Source organism: Spinacia oleracea, chromosome 2 (genome assembly GCF_020520425.1).
Source record: "Spinacia oleracea cultivar Varoflay chromosome 2, BTI_SOV_V1, whole genome shotgun sequence".
Lineage (NCBI taxonomy): Eukaryota > Viridiplantae > Streptophyta > Magnoliopsida > Caryophyllales > Amaranthaceae > Spinacia > Spinacia oleracea.
Window position 1 is genome coordinate 10,354,197 of NC_079488.1, and position 18,229 is coordinate 10,372,425.

An 18,229-nucleotide genomic window follows, 5' to 3' on the forward strand; every position below is an offset into this window, starting at 1 on the left:
TTTGTCAGAAATGACCTTTTAAAACACAAAAATTGTGACAAAAGGCCTTTAAAAAAATTATGACATAGGACCTAAAACCGATTTTTTTGTTGTAAATAGGGACCAACATCCATTTTCCGGTGATCAACTCAATTTTCCGACGTTGACCCGCGTGTGCGTGGTAGGTGACTTTAAGAAATGATTTTTTTCCCAGATTTTCCCTCCACTTTTCCAATTTTCCCCCCATTAACTACCTAAAAAAAACCGCTCTTCTTCATACAAAATTGCACACTCTGTATTCAAAGGAAATTGCAGAGACCACATTAAATTGGTTAACTAATCAAGAACGAAATTGGTTTCCTGGTAATTTACTGATACTCCAATCTGAATCATATTCTGGAATCTCATTTACCATTAAACCAGTCAAAGGAGCCCTATATCTCATTCACCCTTAAGCTTTCTGTAATTCTGTGCTGGAGCTCTATATGTCATACAAAAACGAGTCTCTTTGTATGACCCTAAGATGTTATAGTAGCAAAAAAAAAAATGGATATGAACCCTAACTTCCACGATGATGAAATTGGACGAATTGGAGCAAACAAATTGGGTCTTTTACTCTTACCTGATACGAATAGCAACGAATTGAAAGGGGGAAGCAGTGTTTTTATTAAACAATATACCGCAAATCATGAATTGATGAACTTCAGCAAGAAGATAGAAGAAGCGTTCAACAGAGCAATTAGGAGAGAGAGGTTTTTTTTAAGGGCTTTTTTTTAAGGTAGTTAGGGGAGAAACCAGAGGGAAAATCTGAAAGAAAAAAAAACTCATTTTTTAAAAGTCACGTGCCACGCACGCACGGGTCAACGCCGGAGAAATTGAGTTGACCACCGGAAAATGAGTGTTGGTCCCAATTCACAACAAAAAATCGATTTTAGGTCCTATGTCACAACTTTTTTTTTAAAAGGTCCTTTATCACAATTTTTGTGTTTTAAAAGGTCATTTCTAACAAATTTTCCTTATGGTTAAGGTTTTGCTGAAGATAGAGTAGAATGTTTAGGTTTTGGTTTTGCTGGAGGTTTTTGATTTTAAGGTTTGATTAATTTAGTCTACTGCTGAATTAGTTTTTTTATTTTTTTAAAATTAGAATATAGTACGCGTGTATCAAAGATTTAAAACACAGCTCTATATGTTTTTGATTCATACTCCTACATTCCTACTACACATGTATATATTGAATATAATTATTTTTTATTATAGTAAAAAATATGAAACGGTTAAGTGTCATAACCGTTCTCTATTCTTTCTCCCATAGAATTGTTATTAAAGAAAACGGTACTCTATCATCCTATGAAACGCTTAACATACTTAACCATACTTTATTTAGAGTTACTTATTCCAACTTTTGTAGTAGTGAGAGCTAGTGAGGCTCCAAGTAAGTATGGAGCTAGTGAGTCTCTGTTAAGTTCACCTTTCCAATCATTTCAGGAAAATAACAAATAAATTCAGATAAGATAATTTAGGGAAAAACGTTATCCAAGTACAATTTATAACTAACATAAAATCTGATAAGTTTTAATAAGCACATTTTCATATAAATTCGGATAAATAAGTTCAGAAAAAAAAAGTGAAAATAAGATGAATACAACGCAACCTAAAGTTTACCTACTGATTTTAGAAAGTCACCACCCTCTTGGTAGGTAATCACCTACCTTGAGTTTCCAAGGAACTTTCAGCTTTGGTAGAGCAGCCAGCAAGCAAGCATGTGAGTGATACAGACGAGGAAGGTAGACTGTGAGTTTACTTCCAATGTTTGCATTACTATAAGTGCTAATATACTACTACTATATATATCTAAAAATTATAAGACAAGGACTTTCCATCAGTTATATCGTCTCCATCGTGAAGGATAGAAGGATTTTCCTCCGGTGGGGATTTTTTTCCTTTTCTTAAGAAATATTTTTTTATTAAAAAGCTTTGATGTAGAACTTTTTATTTATTTATTTACAATTTATGTTTTTTTTTTTTGAATTTTAGAGAAGGTCAGTTAAGTTCAGTAGTATTCGGTTCAGTTAAATTCAGAATTCAATTGATTCCATCTTTAAAGAATATGGTCTTATTCCCTGCCAACTTACCGAGCTGCTGAGGAGCTAATATAAATTGATCGAGTCGAGAAAGAGCTTGCTCAACTCGTGCTCTTTAAAGTTTCGAGCCGATTAGAGTTCGAGTAGAGCCTATTCGAGCCAAGTTTTGACCAACGTTGATCGACCGAGTCGAGTGTTAGTTGCTTGAGAGCTGCTCAATGATTAACACCCTTAAGCTATATAAGTCTTGTACTAGTTTAAAAATCAAGAACCTAAAACTATAAAATGCAGGATATTAACATACAAAATTATACTTCATGCGCTTACATTTTTTTGTTCTTTTCATTAAGAATATTATCACTATTCACAATTAAAGAAAATCTTCTAAATTTTTTTAATATGTAGAGGGAAAAAGTCACGTGATGTGTTACATGTTTGTTCCATCTCAATTATACCTTAAAAATATTACATATAGATACATATACAAAATGTATTGTATTGAAAAATGTGCCAAAATAAATAGAAAGACATTTTAAGATCGTAGAGAGTCAGAAATCCGTATATATTTTTAAAATGTACCTACTTAAAAATGATGAACCGCCCTTAAATCCCAATTGTGTTTTAATTACTTGGTTATGCATGTTGAATAGAACTAGCTTTTTGGCCCGTTCGATGAACGGGCTGATTATAAGATCTTTTTAGTTTTTATTTTAACGAAATGAACTCATTTTATGTGTTTTTTTGTGGTTGTATTTTCCTTTCTTTCGCACACTTCTTTATTAGTCTTCACATGCATAAATTCACCATTGATGAAAACATAGTTTTTTTTTATATAATATGATGAAAACATAGTTAATTATACATGTTACTACGTATGTACATAAAAATTATGCCAACAGAGGATCTCCTATGTATGTCTCGAATTAAAATTTGTATATCATAAACCATAAATTCGTAAATGAAACTGTGACGTTTTGGTCACAAAAAGAAGTTGATGCTCATATTTTCCACCTGCTGTAAAATCTTGCTTTTGTCATTAGAATGTAGATGCACCTGAAATCTCTAAAAGAGTTATATTGTCTCGTTCTCAATGTCATAAAATCCGGCTTATAATCCAACTTCTTTACCTCACTCCGTGTATTTCACTTTTACGCTAGACATGGTTGTTTACATCATGTCCATAAAATGTTCGATGAAATGCTTGAACGAAATGTAGACTCTTAATTACTTTCATGACGTCATTATGCCCACTTAAAGCCGTATTAATATTAAATGACATTCCTATCTCGTAGAACATAAAAATACCCTTGGTTGCACCTAATAATTTTCACCACCTCGTGTCATTAACATTATTATGTTCATGTTACTTGCCGTGTATTCATTATGTAGAATCAAATTTGTCTAATTCATCCTGTCCAAACAAATTATCTACTTCACCATCAAATATGCCGATTGTCATGGATTTCCCAAATTTAGCAAAACATGATATTGAACCCAATTGAACAAAATTCAGAAATAATACTCTAGTGGCTTTAATAACTACTACTAAATAATTAGAAAGATCATACTAGGAAAACAACAAACCTGCAAACGAACTCAATAAACTCCTTAGGTTTAATTTATTTTTTTCAAGAAATGTGTCACAACACTATTATTGTTCGTGAAAGAATCTAAATTAACAGATCAAAGAAAAAACTAAAAAACATAATTCAAATCAGAATCATAGCAAAAATTGGTAGATAGCATGAATCTAGAAACAAATTAGAGCGAAAGATATCATTATGCTTAAAATAGATTAAAAAAAGATAAATATAGGGAAGACAAATTTACCTCAACTAAAATAAGATTATATAAAATCAATTCAGAGAACCCTTGCATCGATTTCGGACAATTTTAGATTTGAAGACAAAAATGCACCCTGCTTGTAAATTTCTTGGAAAAAAAATTATAAACAGAATTTTAAGATTGTTGCAATGGAGGAACCCGAATGAAAATGGTGGGTATAAAAACTAATTATATTCATAAACTCCTACCTTTTCAAATTTATCCATTTATAAATTAATTAGTTAATTAATTAATGATTTTAGAATTACTAAAAACGTTTTAATGAAGGAATGAATGTATTTGAATGAAATCGTGTGAATTAACTTTATAATTGATTTTGAAGGTTGAAGGAAGTTAGAGACATAATGAAGGTGAAGCATTTTCCATAAATCTTTGTAGAATCATAAAGTTTTTTAATTTATTTTATATAAAAAAGGAAAGGAGGATGACACGTGTCATAAGTGAATTTTAAAAATAAAAAGAGGAACAAAGGGAGGAGATGTCAAATGTCACCATGTCATGAGTGGTTTGGATTTTTAAATACTAGGTATTAATGGTAACATGTTATAACCTTGTTAGAGCATGTACAACCTTGACTTATATTTGCTGTCGAGTGATATTTGACATCTCAAAGTATTTACAATGTTAACCTACCATGCTGGCAAGTTCAACTAAAATTTGACAAGGGTCACATATGTGCCCCTTCTGTCAATACCCGAAAGGCAAAAATGGAAGCATGCAAATATGTTTTTGATTAGCTTGAGCTGCACCTTTTATTATTCTTCCTTTTATTTTTTTTAATTAATCGCTATTTATGTTTAGTACAGAAATAATACAAAGTAATATTTGTTTATTGTAATTAGTAGCAATAATATGGACTAAATTAAAAAAATTATTTCATTTATTTATTAACTAATTTAATTTGTTAATTAATCTCATTTATTTATTGTAATTAGTAGTAATTAGGAGGAGAGGATTTGAGATGGTGTATTGTATATATGTAAAAAGTAGGGGAAAGAGAGTCGTAACCTTAAGTCAAGATTGTAGAAGAAAAAAAGATATTTAAGTAAGAGGTATGTCAAGTTAGTAGAAAATGAGGTGGAAGAAGGAGAAGGATTAGAGATAAATATTTTTTCACTTGACCGAAGGTCAAGGATGCACGTGGTCTTAAGGTACGTAGATGTACATTGTATTATTCTGTAGTCCAAAGTTTACTACTCCCTCCGTCCCGGAATACTTGACCTGTTTTCTTTATCGGGCCGTCCCTTAATACTTGACCTGTTTCTAAAAATGGAAATATTCTAACAATATTATATTATTTCTCACTCCACCCCTATTAACCCACCTACCCCTACTCCATACAAAAAATAATTAAAAATTCAACCCCTACTCTCCCCCAACCCCACCCCTTTCCACATTTCCCACTAACTACATTAAAATAACGGTTTTTTCATGAAATGCCCCTGAGGTTTGCAATAATGCACCAAATACCCCTGCGCGTTTCAAAATTCATAAAATACCCCTATAATTCTGTACTGTTCATTAAATGCACCTGGATTTAACGGACGTTAGCTTGCCGTTAGTTGTGTTTTACCAATTTGCCCTTAATTCTTATTTGGTGCGATTTAAGCAACAAATGTGACAGAAATTTCAAAAAAAAAAAACCCAACTTATCCTCTTTCTCTCTCCTCTCCCCTGTTCTTCAACCTCGTCACCGGCAATAGAACCACCGGAATGTCCAGTTTGCTTACAATCCTACGACGGCGACTCTGCAATTCCACGCGTACTCGGGTACGGACATTCTAGCAACTTATGTCTTTCTCTCTCCTCGTGTCAATTGGCAATCCATCCTCTTGATCTAAGCAAGCATAATTGTTTCTGTCAAATGGATTACCATTCCCCTCTATTCAATTTCAAGTAAATTAGAAACCCATAATCATTTTGCTCAATTAAACTGAGGTGGATTCGATCAGATTCTTTGCATCTATGGAGTAGATACGGAGTACAGAGGTGGTCGTCGCTTGTGAGGGTTGAGGTGATGGTTACGACTTACGAAGGTGGTGTTCGTGAAGGCAGTTGGGGCGGTGAGTCAGTGACCAGTGGTCGGAGGAGAGAGAAAATGAAATTTGAGGATTGATAATTGATTTTGGTTGAGATGAAAGAGTGAATCGAGCTCCAATTAAATCGCAGGTTGGATGGCAAACATGTCGTATTTGGCAAGGTACTTTCTGGAATGGATGTTGTCTACAAGATGGAAGCTGAAGGAAAGCAGGATGGTACTCCTAAAAGCAAGGTTACCATCGCTGATAGTGCAGAAATTCCTCTATAATCTCTCATCAACCTCTCCAAATTCCTTCGTTTCCTTAAAAACAGATGAATTAGGGAAAAGACCATAGTCCAACACTAGTCGGATGCAATGAATTTGCACTTTAGTTTTAATATTAGGTGTTGTTGGACCCTTTATTGGTTGGAATCGCCTGTTTTTCATCTCCGTGTAAACCCTATATCATATACGATGGGCTGTTTTATATATGAGTTAGATTTTGCTGCTAAGCTCTATTGAGATTTTGCTGCTTTGGCTAAATTTAATACAGAGTATTATCATGTCAAGCATGAAAAACCTGGGCGAAATTTCCGAATGAGAAGTTGTGAAGATGAAAGTTATACATTTTCCATACAAGTCACAACAAATAACAACACACCATAGATCAAAGTTCGTGTATTTGGTGCAAAAAACTTTATAAATAGGTGTATACTATGCAAAAACTTTATATGTAGGTGTATTTAATGAATTATAAACATGACTTAACGGAGGACTAACGGAAAATCATAATAGGGGTATTTGGTGAACAGTGAGGAAAAAATATGGGTATTCTATGAATTTTGAAACGCGCAGGGGTATTTGGTGCATTATTGCAAATCTCAGGGACATTTCATGAAAAAACCGTTAAAATAATACCCCAGTATCAACTACTACCACTACTATAATTTCCGTGTTATGGCGACGCCTTTTGAGCTGATTAGCGACGCCTAAAGGCGTCGAGAAAAAAGGCCTCGACGCCTGCCATTTGCGTCGAGGAATCTTTAGTCGAGATATCGCGACGCCTTTAGGCGTCGGTAAAGGGGACGCTGTCCGTTGTCCAGGTCATGAATAAGGCGTCCAGAATTGCTACGCCTTACAACGTCTTCTGTGTAGTTCAGCGTCGATAATGGCGACGCCTTTATGTGTCAGAACAGCTCGACGGGATTTGCTGTCCATGTTTAATTTATAGGCCCTTTATAGCGTCGAAAATTATTACCTTATATTTAAGCCAAGATCCCTACGTAAAAAGGTGTCGAGAAATAGACAACTCTAATACTAAAAAAACGCTGCTATAACAAGCCAGCTTCAGCAGCTTTCATAGCAGCAATAGGGAATATTTTCACGTTAACTTGTTATATTTCAAAAAATATGAATAAAAAAAATATCAGTTACATGGGTATGCTTACATCAAAACTCCCTCAAATATAAAACCTAATACTTTGCAAAAAATTATCTAACAAAGAATACAATCAATGGATAACAACAGGGCGTCAAATCAATATAGAATCCCAACTCTGTCTCCTCTCTAGCAACCTCAGCTTTATGCATGTAAGTTATGCATTTCGGTTCGTACAAGCTTTTCATACGTGTTCGGCACCAGAGAGGGTGAATGATAATTTTCAGCAAGCAGAGGATTTGGCTTGGTGCTTAAAACACGATTCTCAGATCTAGCAGAAATCCTACTCGTATCACCTTGAAGACGATGTCTGCAATTGTCTTATCTTTTCAGCTGATTTGAATTTCTGCAGAGTAAACAGTGGGGCTGATTGGCCGATGATCCTCTTTTCTCTTATAAAAGAATCTTCATGGCTATCTTTCACATTTCTCTGCAAATATCCAAATATCACATAAGTATCACAGTTCTCGAAATAATAAAACTAGCATTTTTTCATTATGAAACACATAACACCAGTACCACATACTGAGTAATGGTAAAGACAATCAATGGACGATTGGACGGGAAAGAAATATATAATATCATACGATTATGCAAGAATTTTAAAAAGAACATTCCCTCAAAAAAAAAAGACAACATAAAAATAAAACAAATAATTAAAACTGAGAAGCCTTCCTAGATCTCCAAGTAGTTATGGGTTATTGCCCAAGCCAAGTATGCATAAGTCAGCAGAAAATATAGAGAGTGAAGAGATCATGGGAAAAGATATGGGCGAGTACATATGAAAGTTCTTTTCAGAACCAATGCACTCTCGTGTTTTAAAGTTCTTGTTTCATGATTAACAGGTTATCATTGATGTATCAAGATGGAAATCTAGTGAATAGGGTCAACTGATGAAATTTTTTAAATTTTTTTTATGCAGATTACAGGTAAAAGAGTGAATGAAGAAAAAACATACACATACTATGAAGTTTGGTTTTGACAAGAATTGTGAATGACAACAGACATATATCATCTCACTGATTGGAAGGAAATTTTCCTTCTATAAAGAACAATAACAAAAATACCAGAAAGACTGAAGTGGAGCAGTCAATAATATCAACGGAATAAAGTTACTGGTGATGACAAAATGAGATCTGCTAGATTTTACAGCTTCTCTTAGCCAAATTTATTAAAAAGAGATTAATTACAGAAGTTGCACTATTAGAGGATATCAAAATGACTGAACAAGAGATACATCTCCCACACAAACAGTAAGATTGGGCTTAATTTCACAGGGAAATGCACATATGATTCGCTGGATTTACTTCCAAGTCCCTTGTAAGTAATTAGGATTAAGAATACCTTATACCTCTATAAGCTTCATCAATAGGATTAAGAATACCTTATACCTCTATAAGCTTCATTAATATTTTGAAATTTGGCTGCAAGTCTACAACAACACTATCGTCCTTGCGTTTATCCGGATGCCATTTCTACGAAATCAATGTCAAGAGATGTGAGCACAACAGAAAACTTCAAATTGGAAAACAAAATTTCATAATTGAGCAATGCCAATAGGCTATTAAGAACAACCATCTTAATTCCTAAAACATGTAGAATACTCACCAAAGCGAGCTTTCGATAACTTAATCTTATATCCCGTCTGTTGCATCGTCTTCAACTTCCAAAATCTTTTAATAATCCTTCGTCATAATTAATCTTGATTAGGTCACATCTAACAGCAATGATAACCCTAAACTAAAGAGGAAGTTCAATTTCAGGTTTCTACCAAACAAAATGCCAAATTTTTGCAATGACAACCCTAAACTAAAGAGGAAGTTCGACGCCAAAAAGGGACGACAATTATTTAGGCGGCTATCGTCATCGAGAAAACGCAGAACTATAATTTTAGGCCAACGCTCTACCTCTGGCGTCGAGCCATAAGCGTCGACAAAACATGTATTTTGTAGTAATGATAGGTAAGAACAAAATGGAATATCAGCAGGAGCTGCATTGGATATGCCTTTATGATCCTATAAACAATAGAGTGAATCAAATTCACAGGATTCAGTCAAAAGAAACCAACGACAGGTTAGGAAAGTCATGTCATAACCATACCCTCATCAATACAAAAAACAGGCACACCAAAACCGTATATCCAATGTGGAAACAAATAACAGGCTAAAAACTAACTAAAAACCTTAAGAATTAGAATGGAAACAAATAAACAGAACAATTAAAGTTCATGAAAAAGGAGTAATGAATTTTTTTCAAAAAATTACCTGAATTCGCATGTGGGTTATGGAGTTTTCACCAGGAATAACCTACCAATCACTTCCAGAGCATTCATTTGGATGAGGCCTGAAATTCACTTTATTGTGTAGTAATATAGACCTGAATTGCATGTCTTATTTATGTTTTTTGTCGTCGTGTTTTTCTGTTTTGATTACTGAGGTATTTGGGGTTTGTTTTTGCAGGATGGTAGACATGGGAAAGCTTGGGGGCTTGCTTAGAAAGATGGTTAGTCTATCAGAAGAACCAATTTGAACATATCAGAATTCAGAAGTGCATGTGCTGCTGTTTTCTTCTGTTTTTAGTGTTCTGCTGCTGTCTTAGCATTCATCTCATGGTATTGAGCAACAACAAAAACCATAAGCATCGAGCGATGAGTTGACAGGGCGTCATATCACTACTCTTCTCGAAGCTAATCGCCTCAACTTTTTCTGATTCCTCACGTGATATTCTCTCAAAAAATATAACAGAATCATCCTACAACTTCGACCTGCAAAAAAATCAACCAAATTCAAACAAAGATCGATGAAAATCTCTGAAACAGGTTGGAATAAGAAAATTTCATTCCTGCTGTTTGCTTTTGCCTTTTTTTTTTGTTTTGAAAGTCTGGTACCTTGAATCCCCCAAGTATCAGAGTAAGCTCCCAGCAAACTAACACAAACTTATTAATCTGGGATATCTATTAAGATTATAGCCAGTACGATCTGAAAGTTTGTGATGATCAGAAGTTTGTGACTTATAGGATTGTTGTATAAATATCACTCGTAATTAATTGATTATTGACTATGAATTTCACTCCGTAATTAATGGAAATTATTCTTTTAGGGTGTGTTTGGTATTATTTCCAGTTTTAGTCTCTAGTTTTAATAAAACTTAAAACTGTTTTGATTTTGTTTTGTTATTAATTGAATAATGCATCTCCGATTCTATATGTTGGTTCACACGCATCAGAATTGTACCTATTCAAGCTCATACTATAGTAACTATACTGTTGGTTTAGATTGTCACAATCAGAAGGAAGACACCATATAGCAAGATACATTAATGTTGAACCTAATACGAAGTATCAATGACGAAAAAAGAAAAAACACCAGGACAGTCAGACAGAGAGGCTAAGAGCTGCTTAAGGATTCTGAATTTCTGATGCAAATAGTGAAGCTGCCTAGAGAAAATTCAAAAACAGAAACTATATTAATAGGAAAGGGTGAAGTCTCTCCATTAAAAACGGATATATGCATACAGATGCAAAAACACCCACAAAGCAGTTTTTTAAATCACACACAAAATCAATTAACCAATTCCCCAAGCTAAAGCCTCATACCAAAACGGATCGCCAAAGTAAAGGACATTTAAAGGAGGTTAAGCTTTTTCCTACCCATTCCATGCCCTTTCCATCAAAACAAAGCACGAATTCAGAGTCTGTAAACACAACCAAAATAATCAAAACAATAAATGTGTCTTTTTGAAAGGAATATTTCATTGAAAAAGCTACTCTAGTTTTTTGACTACCGGTTATTGATTATCATTTTGTCTAATAGTTGAGTTTATCAAAAGTTCAATAACCATCAATTTCAAGACGAACTACAGACAGACAAAATCGATTGGGTATAGTTTTCTACATCCTACCTTCAACCTAATTTCATATACAAAGCCTAATTTCATAAAAGGAAAGCATAAATATATATAACCTATATGCAAATTGATAGCCGAATTCTCCTTATTTAAATTTTTTGAGCTGCCAATTTACCCAAATGAAAACCTAAACCCCAAATTACATAAATATAAACGCATAATATGAAGAAATTAAAAAAAAAAAGATGCAAATTCCAATAATAATGGACGAACAAGATCTATGAGTTGAGAGAAAAAAAAAATTGAAACATATGGGAGGAGAGAGGAATAATTACAAACGAAAGGGCAACCGAATGAGAAGATGAAAGAACCTGCACCTCCATTAACATTTGAGAGTGGATCTGGAAGAAATGAGGAATTTTTCCAGCAAAATGCAGATGGAGTGAAGGAGTTCATCGTCGGAGTTAGGGTGAATGTGTGAGAGAAGTGGGGCGGTTTACTTTTCTTAGAAATATGAAGCGGTGACATTGGCGAATCACGTGCGGGTCATCTGCGGTTAAACTAATATCTCGACGCCTTATCAGGTCTACAAATGTTTTAGACAAGGAAAGGCGTCGAAAACCCACGCGGCCAAAAATTAGCTCTAACGCTCAGCCCTTGGCGTCGAGGCTACCGCGTCGACATTACACGCATTTTGTAGTAGTGTACCTATTAAATTAAATAAGTCAATTCAAGTCCCTCAAACTCTATGCCGGTCAAACCGGGTCGAGTATTCCGGGACGGAGGGAGTAGTAATAGAGTAAATAGATCTGCAGGTCCCTAAAATTTGCCAAAAGGAGCAGTTAGGTCCCTCAAGTTTCAAAAGGAGCATTTAGGTCCCTCAAAATGGACGGAAACCGCTGCTTTTTTACTTCTGTTACTAACGGCCGTTAAAATTCAATTAAATTAAAAGGAAACTAAATAAAAGGCACTAAACGACAAAAAAACAGTTACATTTACCATTTACCAATAATTAAATAAAGGGAAATTCATTTCAGTTAGCTTTTTACAAAAATATAGCCGTTGAGGCTCTCAAAAAACAGAGTATTTAACATTCCATGGCAAATAAAACACTTAAAAATTTTGTAGAACGTGAATTATGAATTTTGTTACAATTTACAATTAGACGTTGTACTTACCGATATGTCCAATATTTCATGCTCCTGAATCTAATTTATTTATCAAGTTTAGATGTGTGTTCAAGCCCGTCTAATTAATTAAATAAATGAACATAAACGAGCTTGTTCACGAGCTTGTAACATGAACGAGCATGTTTGTGTTCAGATCATGTCCAAACTGATTTGTTTAATGAGCCTCATTTTGTGTTCTATCTCGTCTCAAAGCTAAGCTCGCTCATCAGAGTATTATTTAACGAAATTCAATTAATGGTCATACTCGTTAGATAAGAGGACGTAAAAGAGCTTCGTCCGAGTAAGGTAATGAACCTTAATACGGAGTATGTGTTCAAACTAGGCACATATACAGAGTATGTATCCACTGTTCTGGAAATTTAAACATTTGTATTAGATACAAGTTGCATTTCAGACGCACTATATTTAATTTGGTCTTCCTTGGTCTACTAACTACTCCTAAGTATTTAATGAGGAGCATTGAGATGTGAGAAACAACTTATCTTCCATTGGTCTTCCTTGACTATATAAACACAAGGGGGTTGGCTTAAAGCATTACAACAAGACTATATTTAATTTGGTCTTCCTTGGTCTACTAACTACTCCTAAGTATTTAATGAGGAACATTGAGATGTGAGAAACAGCTTATCTTCCATTGGTCTTCCTTGACTATATAAACACAAGGGGGTTGGCTTAAAGCATTACAACAATATTCATCTCTTATATCTTGGTTTGTATTCAATACTCCATATATATTTCTTCTTCTACTCAACAACCCATTTTTTTTTCCTTTCAATTCATCACAACACAATGAATATCTTCTTAACCATAGAAGATTTCGTATACAAATATCACCCCCCATATCAGAAAATAAAAATTAGTCATAAAAAAAACACGACCGTAGTTTCTCTGTCTAAGTAGCCTTCCAATGTCATGCTTCCATGACCCCTTGTTGAGTCATTCTCAAAGGGGTTGTGAATGTTGGAGAATCCTGAAAAGCAGATCATCGAATGGTGAGGAAATCATTTTTCGATGAAGTGAAGCTTGGGTTCGACAAAGGCGTGTTGTGAAGGGATCCACCTCGTGGGGCCTCACCTCGAGAGTTCTAGATGATGGCCATCAAACCAAGGCTTCAAGCAGTACATGAAACGAATGGATGGCATGTGAACAGAAGGTACGCGAGGCAGTTGGTCTGTATCCCAGAATGTCTGTATCCCGGGCCGAACAAACGTGAGTCGGATCAAATTGTGCATAAATGGTATCCGTTACTCGGTTGGTCTTATGTTATGGTTCAAGTGTATTACCCTTTTGAGGATTGGGTTGGCAACGGGTATTTACTAGCCTTGTACAGTGGGGAAGGACCATTGTCATGTAACTAGATTATCCTTTATTAATATATGTTGTGATTTTGTGTTTAATAAGTTAAGTGTAAGAACTATTTGTAATCACATCGACACTTGATTTTTAACTACTTAGATATCTCATAGGATTTTGCCTTGGGATATTTGATGTATATTAGACTTCTAGTCATATTAATGAATTAGGACTCGATCATATTGTAATCCCTATATCATTGTTCAATGGAATACACTGCCATCTTCCACCAAATGATCAATCTATTTGTTTGGGGGATTAGATCTCAGTTTTTTCTTTCTCGGAATTAATCAAGATCAAATATTTTAGCATCTCTTTTAATATATTTTGTTAATTTTTATTGTAGATGTATAGGGTTAAATTGCTTTGTTATGATGAAATGTGTAGGGTGAAAAAGCAAATGAAAAGGCTAAGGAACTTGAAAAAGCTAAGTCAAAATCAAAAGAAGCTATTTTAAATCATTTATACACATGTAAATTGATTTCCCTTTATTTAAAATCAGTTTTATTATTATTTAATTGAACTTAACGGAAAATGTAACGGTGTTAATAAAAATAGCTTATTCCATCCATTTTGAGGGACCTAAATGCTCCTTTTGAAACTTGAGGGACTTAACTGCTCCTTTTGGCAAAGTTAAGGGACCTCCAGACCTATTTACTCAGTAGTAATATACTAGCTTGCAAGTATATCCCGAACTAGCTTTTAACACCATATTGCTAGTAGGATACATATCCCGAACTATTTCTTTGTTTTCTTTCTTGTTTGTTTCATCTCAAGTAAAAATAAAAGAAAATAAAAAAAACGTTACTGATACATTTTTATATACCTCCTCCGTTTTTTTACCGTTAGTCCTATTTTCGCATTGATTTTTTTTGTTAGTCTCTTTTGAGATCTTTATTTATTTGTCCAATATTTATCCTGATTATACTCTTACAAATATCTAAATGATCCAGTTGTTTACCTTTAAGTAAACCTTTATCCCCATAATTATTTATCTCTCATACCCACATGAGTTAGATTCTATTGTTGAGACTTATGTGATTAGTACACGTACTTATTTTGAATTGTTTTAGATTTCAAAATACACTATCATTAAGGAACGGAGAGATTACTTTATATCAGCCAAATTTAATTGGTCGTCGTACTAGATACTTTACACTCCACTTTTATATAAAGGAACATAAATCACCTTATTTAGAGGCACCACACTTATTAATTGACAAACCTCTTAAGTTGATCCAACTCACATTCTTAATTTTTTTGAGAATGGGTTTTCTAATTATTTTCTCCGTCTTCTCCCTCTTTGCTTCCTTTGCGTCCGCCACGAATGTGGTTGATTTTTGTGTGGCGGATCTCCACTATCCTGTTACACCAGCAGGATATCCTTGCAGGAATGTTACTAGCCTAACTGCTGATGATTTTGTTTTCTCTGGTCTGAGCACTCCAGGTAATATATCAATCCCCTTTGACTCTGCTATAATTCTAGCAAACGATAAGACGTTCCCTGCTTTGAACGGCTTAGGCCTTAGCATGGCACGTGCGGACATTGCTGTGGGTGGAAGTGTCCCTCTCCATTCACACCGAGTGTCTGAACTTCTCTTGATGGCCGAGGGGACAATAATTGCCGGTTTTATAGGTTCAAATAACGTTGCATACTATAGAACATTGAACAAAGGAGATATTATGATATTTCCACACACATTACTTCACTTCCAAGTTAACATTGGTAAATCTCCGGCTCTTGCATTTGCTTCCTTTAACAGCCCATCCCCCGGCTTCCAAGCCACCACCCCTTCGCTAGCGGCTAATGACTTGCCAAGCGACGTGGTGCGGAGAATTACTTTGTTGGATGCAGCACAAATTCACAAGTTAAAGAGAATTTTTGGTGGCACCAACTAATAATATGGGGAGTATTCTATGAAATACCATTTCAATATCACTTGATCATATCATGTGTGTTACGTACTTTAATTTTTCATCCTGATGTATTGTAATTGTTGAGTTTGTAACCTTATTCACTGTCGATTAATATAAATAAAGTTGGATGTTTAAATTTGTACTACGTATTAGGTTTTTAGTTAAGATTCACACAATAATGACCTTTAATTGCTTGGGTACTCTATTAAGAACTTTTCATTAGTGTATAATTTTCGTCTTTCAATAAACGATCTATTTTAAAATAAATTGTGAGCAAATCTACTCCTAGCATTCGAAAAATAATTGGATATTTACGACTTGCTTGAATTGGAGGTAATGGGGTTATGGGAGTAATAAAAGTCAACCATCTTAAGAAAAGGAATTGAAAATGATGGTAAATTGAGGTGGATGAGAAGTACGTGGTGGTGTTATAAGAAGAAGGGATGAAGGGGGAACCTAGCTAGTACTTCCCAAATGAGGGTAACAATTACCTTAATGAGGGTAACTATTCCACCCTCCTTTTTCTTTTCTCCTTACGTACCAACCCGAATTTACTCACTTTACCACCACTTCATCCCCTTATCATCGCCTCTTATCACCTTATAGTTTTTCTTAGTTTGACTTTAACTACCCTATTAATGCATTAACCTCAATTCAAACATGCCCTTAAGAACAATAACTGTAATTAACTTGTGATAGCGAAGCGTTATTATCTCCATATATAAATAAGGAGATCGATATCGATCAACCAACTACCTTACCAAAATCGGATAAATAATAATCCTTTCGTCATTTTTTAATTTTTATGTTTGGTATCTTGCACAGGATTTAACAAACAACTAGTTAGTGGCCCGGGCGATGCCCCATAGTGTTGCATATAGTTCGAGTTTTTTTTAGTCATTTCAAATTAACTTATAAATTATTTTTATGTAGGTAGTTTCACAATAATATGAATTTCATTGCATATGCAGGTTAAGAATAAAATTGGTTAACCAACTACCAATAAACCAATTTTTTGTGTAATTTTGCACTATGTGTGTAAATATTTTTTTTTTACCTACTTTACTTATACTTGTAGGAAAATATTTAAGTTACAATTGTATATTGAGTTACAAAGCCGAAAAACATTTTGGAGGAAAAAACACATTTGATTTGCTAAAAGAAAGCTCAACGTTATTTTTTCCTATTCTTTTCTCTGTTAATATCATGGTTTTATGTTTGATCTAAAAACAATTCTAGAATATATAAATGATTTGATTAGTAAATGAATAAAAATTAAGAAGTTTTTGTTACCATAATTATTATTCAAATTTATAAATTTGGGTATTAAAGGTTTATGCATTCATCAGTATGAAAATTCTCTTTTTAATTGTGTTAGAGTCATAAGTTGTGTCATTGGAGTGATGGTTAAAACTTTGCATTAACATATAAGAGGTCATGAGTTTAAGGATGGATACCAACATTTTTTTACGAGGATGCAATAAACGATGTGTGCGTATGGCATGGCACTGCTACGCCATGTCATGCACTTGCCAAGTCACCATGACACTTGAAGAGATTTCATGAAATGCTTTGGAGTTTTAATATATACTAGTTGTTGGCCGACGCGCTAACGCGCGCCGTCCCCCAAATTATCGAGAAAAAAATTGTGAAATTTTTATAGGTATAATTTATTAAAATTTATGTTGGTAGTCGCAAAGAGAAAACACTTTTGGAATAGATTAATGTACTTAGGTACACCAACCATTTCCCCATTTTAAACATTGTATACTTGAATTGCTACCAAGCTACAGAAGCCCCTAAGTATATATTAGGCGCCGGCCAGCCCTAAATTCATATAGATTCGATTAGATAGAGAATTATCTATAAAAATTAGAATATTAACGTGACTGATCACGACTATGTAGGCCCCAAAAATCCATGAAATTTGTTGAGCTAGGACTTGAAACCCCATTATTATATAAAAAAGCGTGAGATTATAATTTATCAGTGCATATTCTCAAACGAATAATAACAAGGAAAATTTGGTAATATTAATCCAACCTTTGGCCGATTTTCTTTTATTAATCCCACCTACGACATATTTTTTAATAATCCCACCTTTACTACCCGACGACTTTTATTGGGCTTAAGTGGCCGGTAATCGGTGAAAAAGTCAACGAGATGGTGGTGAATTGATGATGATGACTGAATATATCGAGAGAGAGTACTGCCATCCATTTAGTAATATTGTTTTTAGGACAGTGGGTGTCCACGACGCAACAATTGTTCTTCGTTCAGTTCATCGAATCAGATAAGTTTGTTCTAATTTTCGCTTTAATCGCAACAGAAATCACAAGTAAAAGAAAGATGGGTAGTAAACAATGTAGTAACAGAAAGATAAATGTGCTTATGAGTTATGATCCAGAGTTATAGACCTACTGGCGTCTACGTACCACAACTGACAACTACTACATATTTGTCCTGATAAATGGTGCAAGTTCTCTAGAAAACGTAAAATAAAGTTGCGCCATTCTCTCCGGCTAGACTTACGTTCAACTCTATTTAGTAATATACTATA

General features: G+C 34.3%; 1 protein-coding gene and 1 long non-coding RNA gene across 3 annotated transcripts; one reads left to right on the plus strand and one right to left on the minus strand.

Annotated features, from left to right (window-relative positions):
• Nucleotides 1-7,303: 7,303 nt before the first annotated feature.
• Nucleotides 7,304-11,883, minus strand: LOC110804457 (uncharacterized). Of its 2 annotated transcripts, none has more exons than XR_008927485.1 (5): nucleotides 11,587-11,883; nucleotides 9,628-10,127; nucleotides 8,972-9,048; nucleotides 8,755-8,838; nucleotides 7,304-7,793 (listed from the first exon to the last, which is right to left on the minus strand). It is a non-coding gene; the product is annotated as an uncharacterized lncRNA (long non-coding RNA). The 2 variants fall into 2 exon arrangements; XR_002537739.2 differs by having other exon boundaries at nucleotides 11,581-11,883.
• A 3,005-nt stretch (nucleotides 11,884-14,888) lies between these two features.
• Nucleotides 14,889-15,811, plus strand: LOC110804454 (auxin-binding protein ABP20-like). Its single transcript, XM_022010046.2, has one exon. It carries the CDS (start codon nucleotides 15,019-15,021, stop codon nucleotides 15,649-15,651), a length of 633 nt encoding a protein of 210 aa, XP_021865738.2. The 5' UTR covers nucleotides 14,889-15,018; the 3' UTR covers nucleotides 15,652-15,811.
• Nucleotides 15,812-18,229: the final 2,418 nt, after the last annotated feature.

Excerpts from the sequence above, each read along its gene's own strand:
- LOC110804454 (XM_022010046.2), top strand. The coding sequence starts at position 15,019 with ATGGGTTTTCTAATTATTTTCTCCGTCTTCTCCCTCTTTGCTTCCTTT.